Source organism: Montipora capricornis, chromosome 2 (assembly GCF_036669925.1).
Source record: "Montipora capricornis isolate CH-2021 chromosome 2, ASM3666992v2, whole genome shotgun sequence".
In the NCBI taxonomy this organism is placed as follows: Eukaryota; Metazoa; Cnidaria; class Anthozoa; order Scleractinia; family Acroporidae; genus Montipora; species Montipora capricornis.
The window spans coordinates 5,363,408-5,373,407 of record NC_090884.1 but is presented as its reverse complement, the minus strand read 5'-3'; the positions used below and the strand labels follow the sequence as shown (position 1 = coordinate 5,373,407).

Genomic DNA, 10,000 nt, shown 5'->3' with positions numbered 1-10,000 from the left:
TTTTCAATGTCAGAGACTTCAACTGTAACTTCACTAGACAAAGGGCTCTGTGATATATGCGAAGTAGCTGCCTTTAGATAATCTGAACTGTTCAGATTAAATTGGGCAGGTTCGGGAAAATCTTCTTGGTCAGTTATGTACTCATCTGCGACTTGAAGAAGGGTGCGTGATCGAACTGCAAGACAAAAATGGGTTGAGAAATTGAGTTCACCAGCAACCCAGACATTTTGTCACTGGTATTTGAGTAACTGTTCTTCTAAACTGTGCCCAGGTGCATCTTTTATATTTTCTGGGCAGACAGGCAGGGGAAGAGAAGTCTTCCCTGAGTATTAAACTCGTACTTATTCAATGGTCACCCACCACCATGGATTACGTGTATTACAAAGAATGTTACCTGTTGTATTTGGCAACCATTAATTATGAGACCTTTGCGTTACGCTAATTCTGTTGCAGTAATTCAGCTGTCTTTTAGTGAGACCACAGAGTTTGGTCGTCAAATAACTACAACGTATGCTCAACACAATCAGTTTAAACCCAATGCAGAGATCTCCTGTCCTCCTGCTTGTCAGCCTTACGTGAACAAAAAAGTGAAGCTTCTGCTACCGAGCAAGGTGTTTCTTTTTCAGGGATGATGAAAATTGGCAGATGGAATGAGAGGTAAAAAAGTTTCTCCTTTATCGAAATTATGAGAGGTTGTTCACAGGTTCCCTGTTCTGGTACCTTGATCATTTCATTTTTGCCAAATCATTGTCAAATTTCCAACAGTAAACTTCTCTTTACTTCAGCAAAAAGCATGCATTTTGTGCTCATATAACGAAGGTGATATGATGACTCCGCTTTTGCTATATCATCCTTAAACTACAGTGTAGATAGCTTCATTGATTTGCCAACACATCCATTGCAAAATGCAGACTGCACACCAAGGGTAAACTTCAGACTGCAGAAACAGCCCCAAACCACCTTTGGTTAAAGGGGTTTTTCCCCGCAGTCTGCATTTTGTCACTGGTCATATCATCTGCCATGGTCCTCATATTCCAACAGCCAACAGTTGTCTGTTCCTTGGGGGTTACTGCAGGACCCATCAGGCTTTGGGCTCCTGATGGGTTTGGCCTCCTGGGTGTCCAAGCAGCGACATCCACACAGGAAAGGGTTGTTAGCTCTGCACCCAACTCCTAACCTGGAGGACGAGGGGATCACTCCAGCTGACATAGCTCCAGGGGCCATTGAGGCGTGCAACCTGCCCCACCATGATAAGGTAATGGCCCCATTCAGAGCAGTTTACCCCTGGTCTGCCACCTGCATTTTACACTGAACAAGTTGGCTAGTCAATGTAACTATCTACACCGCAATTTAAAGATGATGTAACAAAAACAGAGTCATCAAATCACCTTATTTATATGAGTAACAAATTGCATGCTCTTTGCTGAAGTAAAAAGCAGTTTCCTGTTCAAGATTTGAGAATGATTTAGCTACAATTAAATAATTAAGGTAACAAAAAAGGTACCCAATGATCAACCCCTTGTAAGTTCCACAGTGGAGAATCTTTTTCAGCTCTTACTCCATTTGCTGATTTCCATCACATTGAAAAAGGAATGCCTTCACTGCTAGCAGAGGCTGTATTTCTTTTGTACCTGTAAGGCTGACAGGTTGGATGACCAGAGAGCTCTGCACCAGGCAGAAACTGACTGAGTTGAGCTTGCACTACAGTTACTTGACAACCAAACTCTGTCATTTCACTAAATGACAGCAGAGCGGTTACTGTAACGACGTTCATGTATTCACAAAGGCCTCAGTTAATTGTCACCAAATATAACAGAGAACCTTCTTTTTAATTGCTGGTTTTCACTCACGTGATCAACAGCCATGTTTTTCAACGAAAACAAAAGGAAGCGTTTGCATAATAATAGAGTTAAATTCCCGGAGGATTTGGTCAGGGCACCAACATGGCCGCCTTTTCTTTGTTTTGGGCACCAACATGGTGGTCATGACGTCATGTGAAAACCGAGAATACACATCACCCATGATAGTTAGAGACAGTCAAATAATGCGAGTTTAATACACTGACCACTTACCAACACCTGAGGCGTAGGTAGCCATAGATTTCTTGTGTTCTCCCATGTTATTATTGAAGGGAAACAACACCAAACCAAATGCCAAAAACAGCACCATTAAACAAGTTCCAGCTTGTGCCTTGGTAGGATGTGTCGATGCTACCAGTGCTTGGAGTTCTTTCAGCTGATCAAGAAGGGACCTACCAAGAAATTAGAATTAACTTTTTGCATCAACATTAAAGGACAGACCATTAGAAAGGTGATGGGGTGTGAATAAATACAGAAAAAAATTTTTCCATGAAAAATGTGGAAAAAAATACTCAAGGTCACTAAGCAGTAAACACAAAAAAAGATCCTGCTTGTGGAGATGGATGTGATCAATAATGAAAATGGTGTCCCAAGGGAATCATTAAATGTCACACACCAGACACACAATATTATTGACCTTTGAATGATTGTTATGATCATTACTAACTAAATTTACAGTACCATAACCAGTAAGCTGCTAGTAAGCTGTGATTGAAAACTTACTTGTTTTGCTTTTCCAGACTGGCCACTTTCTTGGTTAAGTTGTGATTGAGTTCAGTACATGTTTTCACCCTAACATTTGGGAAAGGATTCATCAGCATACAATGTAGGTATGCTGTGTTATACAGCACATTTAAAAAATAAGAGGGCAAATTGGCATGCTACATTTTATTAATTTAATAAATGTACTAAATTGTTTCATGATTATGCATAACTTGTCAAATCAAGTCCTTCCTTGATTTTAATTATTTTAGTGTTTAAGAGTCACATTTTATATTACTATCTCTTCATTTCTTCATCATTGAAATCTTCTGAAAAGATTCTACTATGAAAGAATCAGTCAGTTATTGCACTTTCCTTGGCTAAAGCATGTGAGAATACAAAACTTCTTTCCCCAAATAAACTTTGCCAGCCTTTTCAAAACCAAAGTCAAAGTCTGGTCCTTCAACAGTAACTTGCGTAAGCGGTGGGTTCAGTCGCTTTAAAATGCAGCTGAACACACAATAATACGCTACAGGGGAATCTTGATTTAAGGAACCTCTATTTGACCAAGTCCTCGATACAACAAACGATATTTCTCAGCCCAAAGTTAAAGTAAAATGTTTGAAAAAGAACCTTGATAAACATGTAATGAACCTCCATAACAAAATCCTTGCTATAATGAACACAATAATCTGGAGGCTCATTGACAAGTGTAAAATTTACCTTGAGATATCGAATTAATATGAAAACACAACAAATTGTGATCACAAAACAGACCAACATTGTATCCTGTAATATACACTGTCACTATCGGGAAATGATTGTGCATGTCTGTTTTATCTACACATAGCATTTTCAATTGCATTTTTTTTCAGTTCTGTGATACAAGCAGACTGGAACTTGTATCCTGAGAAAGCCTTAAAGTGCCTATAAACCCGAATTTTTTGTTTTGCGTCGGGAAATCTTTGTATCGCTCTGAGCAAAATGGCGCAAAAATTTTTGTTTTTGGTTAAAACCGGAATTTTTTACGAATTTTCAAAGTGGTGAAAACGCGAGATTCGAAAACCCATTACCGAGCTGGTGAGCTTTCCGAAAGGGAATGGGTCGAGTGTAATTCGTGATGTAAAACCTGGACTGCGAGTTTCACAAGTTGTGACTTCCATCAGAGGTGAAGCCATGCCTGAGAAATGTGTTGTTTTCGGTTGTAGCAATGTTCGAAGCAAAGAGAAAGGGCTACTGCTTCATCCCATACCAAAAGCGAAGGAAGAAGTGGGTCGATTTTGTTAAATCGAAACGTGCTCATTGGGAACCCACCGAGCATTCGGCGGGTCTTCCTCATCGCTGGCCGCAAAGCTCGAGTTTGGCGAACCTTCAACTTCCAGCTCGTAATCTTCCATTTCTGAAACTTCCGTATCTGAAGCGGAGGACAGAATGAAGTCGTTCAAAGCCACTTCTTGATTAACAGGTACGCTGGTTACAAACGTCAGCCGAACAGAAATTGTTTTCAACGGCACGCAGGGAAAACTACAAAACTACGCGTCTCCTCTGTTGATTTGCCTGATGCTAATGTCCGGGAATTACGTCACTAGGCCCAGTCTCCCTTTTACCCGGTCGCGGGCAGAGAAAACCGCACTTTAAAAATTCCGGTTTTAACCAAAAACAAAAATTTTTGCGCCATTTTGCTCAGAGCGATACAAAGATTTCTCGAAGCAAAAAAAAAATTTCGGGTTTATAGGCACTTTAACCATTATTACTGTTCAGTTTACGTGTAATAATGCAGCTTTGTGCCTTGTATACTGTAGCCACAGATCTAAACAAATCGAAAATCTTACTTAGTAAATTGTTCAGAGCTGGGTACAGCTGCAGTATAGAGCAACGTAAAGTTAACACTTGCAAAAAAGAGATTTTAACTATACCTTGATATAACAAAAATTTCTGTTGTCGTTCTAAAAATTCATTATAACAAGGTTTTCAATGCTGGCCCAGGGATAAAACTCGATATAATGACCTAATTTCCATGGACTCCCTTGGCACTTTGTTAAATTGAGGTTTCACTGTACAAGAGAGTGCAAGGATGTGACAAAAAGCAACACATCACAGTTAAAGCAAGAAAATGGCCCAGTGAATCACCCTTTTGTTTTAGACACGCTACCTATAGAACACTGATATGTAAAGGAATTAACACTAGATTCAAGTCAGGCACTAAACTGTCAGTATTTATAGTAATTACTATGCAAAAACAACAATTCTACACACCTTTCTTCCAGTCCATCAACATATTCTTTCTTCTTCCGTCTACTCTCCATTGCAGATTCCTACATAAGGTTCAGTATTGAATTCAAATTAATATTTAATTAATTAATAATAATTACTTATGAAAGGGTTACCAACCTTGTTCTTGATTTTTCTTCTCACTTTCTTGAGAACCTTTTCCTCTGCCTGTTGAATGAACACAACATTTATAAACCATTTTACTACTTTCACCAAACCACGAAACAACTCTGTTAGGTACATGTACACTTAGTTCTGTGAAACAAATGCTATTATTCTTCTTGAAAAAGGTAAGAATGATAAATGGCAGAGTAGTTCAACCCAAAATGCTTGCTTGCCCTGGCAACCCTACCACCCGCTTTAAAAAAAAGATTAATAACAGGGCTAGAAATTAACGAATAAATTGCAATTTTGCAACAAGATAAGAAAATTTAGTCACAATTTTGCAAATTTTAGTTGCAAAATCATTGAGCTGCATTGTGTTGTCAGTGGTTTAGCAAAACAAAATATGAGCCCACAATACTTGTGTGTAAAGAAACCACTGAAAACGGTGAATGATATCGAAGGCATAGAGTTGCGCAAGTAACATTGCAGCTAAATTACACTATCTTCAGATTGAAAGAAAATTCGTGGCGAGGAACAAAATAATTTTGTCGTTTCTTTATTTATTTTAGCAAATTAAAAAATTAGCAGCAAAGTGGCAACCGCTAACCCTTTTGTTTTGAAAGAGAGAAGGTGAAGACAAGTCGTCAATTTGCAACTTCTCCAGATATTTTACTCACAAAGGGAAAAAATTCAGTCGCAAATGCAACTGTTTTGGTCACAATTTCAATCCCTGTAATACAATAATTATAATAAATGCATGTACTTAATTGACTGCTCCCCATAGGGGCTTCTTAGGGCCAATGAACGATAATTAACAAAACGACGGAACAGAACAATAACAACAACAACCACAACAACTGTTAAGAATCCCAACAGGCGGGGGGCAAACCAGTTGGCTATTTACAAGTGCAGCTGGGAAGTTGAACCAGGGACTAACAGGAACAAATTCAACGAGTGGTCAGATTGGGTCTTGAACCATGGGATATCTGGATCTCAAGGCAAATGCCCTATCCACTGGGCCAGGCACTCACTCCTTAATAATCTCCACGGGCTATGAAGAACTACACAAACTGCACCAATTTTACCTTGGTAAGTGGCATGTCTGTCGGCAGTGTAACTCCTTCAACTTCCAATAATCTTTCCTCTTCACTTGAGAGAACAAGAACCTTGGACTAAAAAAGCAAAAAAACAAATTAACATTTGGACAAAGATATCATGGAGTAAATAGGCCAGTTATTTCTGATGTCTTTGTTTACATTTTGTCTCATTAACATACAAGTTTGCTGACATCATACTATTCACAAATTGACTTCAAAAGGAAAAAGAAACTTTGTTAAATTAAATTTTAAGCTTTTTGGCTTTGACAATGAGCAAGTCATTAACCATCAAAAACCAATAAATTCTTGGGTTGAAAAGCACTAACCAAGCCATACATTAAAATTTTTACATTCTTTGTAAAATTAATTTCAAATTTTCATTACTCAGCTCATTAATTTATGCAGTGCACTTGAAATCAATATTCAGTACTTACTGATTTTCTGCCCAACAGATTAGAAAACAACGGGCCTATGCTAATGAGGCAAAAAATGAAAACCAAGATTCCCCTATAATACTACGCACATTTAAAATCGGTAAACTAACTTTGGATGCAAATATTTCTCCTATGACTGAATACAAATTATTATTTTGTATATATTTTGCATTTGAAATCCACTGGAGTGACCTGGCCTACAGAATCACAGTGTTTAGTTCACACATAATACTGTACCCCTGTAACAGTATTATTCAACTCATATATAACAAGGAAACAAAAGAACTTTTCTTTGTGTCTGATGGATTAAACTGGACTAAACTTCGCAGCTCACATGGCATTTATTAATGACCTAATTCACACATTTACACATTCCGCGATGGTTGAAGAGCTCTGACCGGGTCCCTCACTTAGTTGTAACACGTCAAAAAGTCATGTCCACCACACAGGCAGTGAGTGATATTTGTAGTCTGCTGGTCCCAGTTTCCCCTCTCCCTTTGTACAGTCAAGTCTCTCTAAGACAGACACCATCGGGACCAGTCTTAGCTGTCCGTCTTTGAGAGGTGTCCAGCTTATAGAGAGTCGATGTAACATGACCCCAGGAATTTTAAGATAATAATGCTGAAGCTGTGCACAGTGAATACACAGCTGTTTAAAGTTTGTTTTAAGTTATTTACTTGAACGAAACCTACCTGTTTTAGATTACAATACAAATTCGGTTGTCATCTCCAAGTTATCTTTTTGAATGGGACAATGACTGATTTAATTTTAACTTGTACTGTATGTATTCCACCGACAAAATAAGAGCTGTCAATTAAACGTCTGGTGTTAAAAAGAGTCGTACAAGAATTTTTCTTCCCTAAATTGTAATTCACAATCACATTCAGCACCTCACAAGTGTCCGTTGACAATTTCAAAGTGTCTGTTGTCCATCTTATGGAGGTGTCCGTCTTAAAAGAGAGTTCGGTTATAGTAAAATGACTAAGAAACGGCCAGGACCAGCACCAGGTGTCCGCCTTATAGAGGTGTCCGTTAAGAGAGAGTTGACTGTATCATCAAAATGGCATCTGCATGATTTCACGATGTCGAGAGAAATAGGTTGAGGAATTGCATGTTTTAAAGTCTTCAAAGAGCCAGAAATTACAAAAGAAGAGAACATTGAACATTTTGTGGTCGCAAGTTTTTGTGTCTGGATGTAAATTAAAACAAATCAAATGGCCCAGACCTTCCTTACAGTTTTGGTTGCTACTTTATTCTCTATTTGCTATGGCAACCAAAACGGTCGCAGCTTGGAGCCCTGTATTTTGCTCTTTCAATCAATCTCACTATGTGAACCTTCTCAGCTTGAATTTCTCAGATAGCCTAAGCTTTTTATTTTCCTTCATCATTTTAATGGGTGTCAAAGGGTTAATCTCTCCTTCCCCCAGTTTTGCTTTCTGGTTCTTGTAGTGTTTGCCTTATCAGTTGTTTGTAACCTAGTTACCTGTAGCTCTCTTTAATAAACTATGGGTGGGGAATTTCTACCTGCGTCACCCCTTCAGCTCTGCGCTGAAGCCCTGTCAGGTAGGGGAGGCATATTGTTACATCGCTGGACTGGGTTAACTTGGCTTCAGGACATTTTGCCAGCAACTATGCCTGACATACGTACAACAGAGGCATGAGGCACTCCCTTAGCTAGGTGTCGAGGCCCCTCATCCGGTGGTCCAACCGGGTGGTGGGTATTACCCATGCCTTGCCAGTACATTCCCTACCCCCTCGTTTACCCCAAAATTTGTGTGCCTGTTGCCATTGCTGCACAAACAAGCATTAACCTAATGCAGACAGATCTCCCACTCCTACTATGGTGATCATTTTTAAGACACCTAAGAAAATTTATTTTTGTTGCACACCAGGCCTTACTTCTTTGCACCCTACCAGTAAGTAACAACCGGAGATACAGCGTACACATCCACTGTTAAACTATGTCCCCTTTAAAGCTAATATTGGTATTGGTTATTATTGAGAATTCAGATCGGCATCATTGGCTAATACAATGTATCATGTATTTATAGGCCTACAGAGGGGGTCTTTCAACTTTTCAAATAGGAGGGAAAATATTAGAAAATGCTGAACTTTGAGAAAAACTAACTCTCTCTTTCTTAAAGTACGCAGTCATGAAGCACTGTGTCGGAAAGGAATTCCCTGACTTCTCTCCTTGATAACAACCCTGCTTTATAAGCACAAAAATATATTACAATGCTGTACAGTACATACCTTTTTAGTGCTAGAGACAGTTGTCAAACGCACAGGAATTGAAGTCTGGCTGACAGTTACAACTGAGGATGTCACAGATGATGGTAAACTTGAGGTGATGGTTGTCAACTCTTCATCATCCTTGTTTTCTTCCACCTCAGGGAGATCAAAATCCATGTTCCATCCTATAGTTCAGTATACAGACATATAATTTTACACAAAAGGTTTTGATCACTACTTTAAGTATCAGCTACCAGCTGCCATCTGGTGCTCAAGATATTCAATTTCATTGTACTAAAAAGTCACTAACAACATTAGTGATTTTCATACAGCCACTCGTGTATGCCTTCAGGAATTCTGTGAAGGAATAGTCAAGGGGTTGCATGCTAATTTCTTGTGTTGTTTTAAACTATTGACCAAAGTTTTTGGCGAGCATTTTGCCAAAACGGGGGCTGAACGTTAAACAGTGAACAGTGGCTACCTAGTAATGTTTCACATGGAAAACTTTTAAGAGAAAGCCTCTAGCATCAAAAGGGGCCAAACTAAATATCCTTTAGCTCTTAATTTTTGACCACAACTTGTTACAGATCAATACAAAAGGTTATTCAATGTTAAATGTTAATGGTGATGCAGTCTGTTTGAGGAATGCATTGTATACAACTTGCACATGTAAAAGAACCTTGCCTGATTCAATGCCCATGGAGTGTGCTGGACTGAGACTGAGTGCACATGACGGAAGGCTAAAGATTTAGCATCAAATTAACCTATTGACTCCTGGGAGTGAGACTTTACAGATTTTACTCCGTCTAACCCTAGACGATTTTACTCATGAATTGAGGACATCCTACGACACTTCAGGGGTGAATGGGTTAATTTTATGTGAAATCACAACTGAGAGACTGCTACTTGTCATAAAAATTAATCACGAAAATTCCCTTGTATTAACTTTTATTTCTTGTTTGAGAACATTTCAATTTTCGCATAACATCAACAGCCATGTAGGTGTTTTCAAATAAAGAAACAGCAGCCATTTGGCGTCCCAACCCAATCCTCCGGGAATTGAACTCTATTATAATGCAAATGCTTTCTTTTGTTTTTGTTGAAAAACAAGGCTGTTGATTATGCAAGTGAAAACCAAGAATATCTGTAATACACTGACAGGTAGGAAAGAACTGAGCTAAAATTTAATGCTTCTATTATCTTTGCAACTTTGTGCCTGACGTTTGACCTTTGGTATAAGTAATAAATTATGAAATATCATGATGCTAAGTATCTGTGGAAATCCTATTGACTTTAAAAA

At 38.6% G+C, this 10,000-nt stretch overlaps 1 protein-coding gene across 1 annotated transcript in view; it reads right to left on the bottom strand.

Annotated features, from left to right (window-relative positions):
• LOC138038582 (cyclic AMP-responsive element-binding protein 3-like protein 4) overlaps nucleotides 1–10,000 on the bottom strand; it is a 12,545-nt gene that overhangs the window by 883 nt on the left and 1,662 nt on the right. Inside the window, exons 3-9 of the mRNA XM_068884545.1 lie at nucleotides 8,722–8,885; nucleotides 6,023–6,109; nucleotides 4,953–5,000; nucleotides 4,818–4,876; nucleotides 2,583–2,651; nucleotides 2,073–2,251; nucleotides 1–175 (exon numbers count right to left, since the gene is read on the bottom strand). The exon at nucleotides 1–175 is cut by the window's left edge and continues 883 nt beyond it. Of these exons, the coding sequence (XP_068740646.1) occupies nucleotides 1–175; nucleotides 2,073–2,251; nucleotides 2,583–2,651; nucleotides 4,818–4,876; nucleotides 4,953–5,000; nucleotides 6,023–6,109; nucleotides 8,722–8,885 (781 nt within the window). The remainder of the gene's footprint in view (nucleotides 176–2,072; nucleotides 2,252–2,582; nucleotides 2,652–4,817; nucleotides 4,877–4,952; nucleotides 5,001–6,022; nucleotides 6,110–8,721; nucleotides 8,886–10,000) is intronic.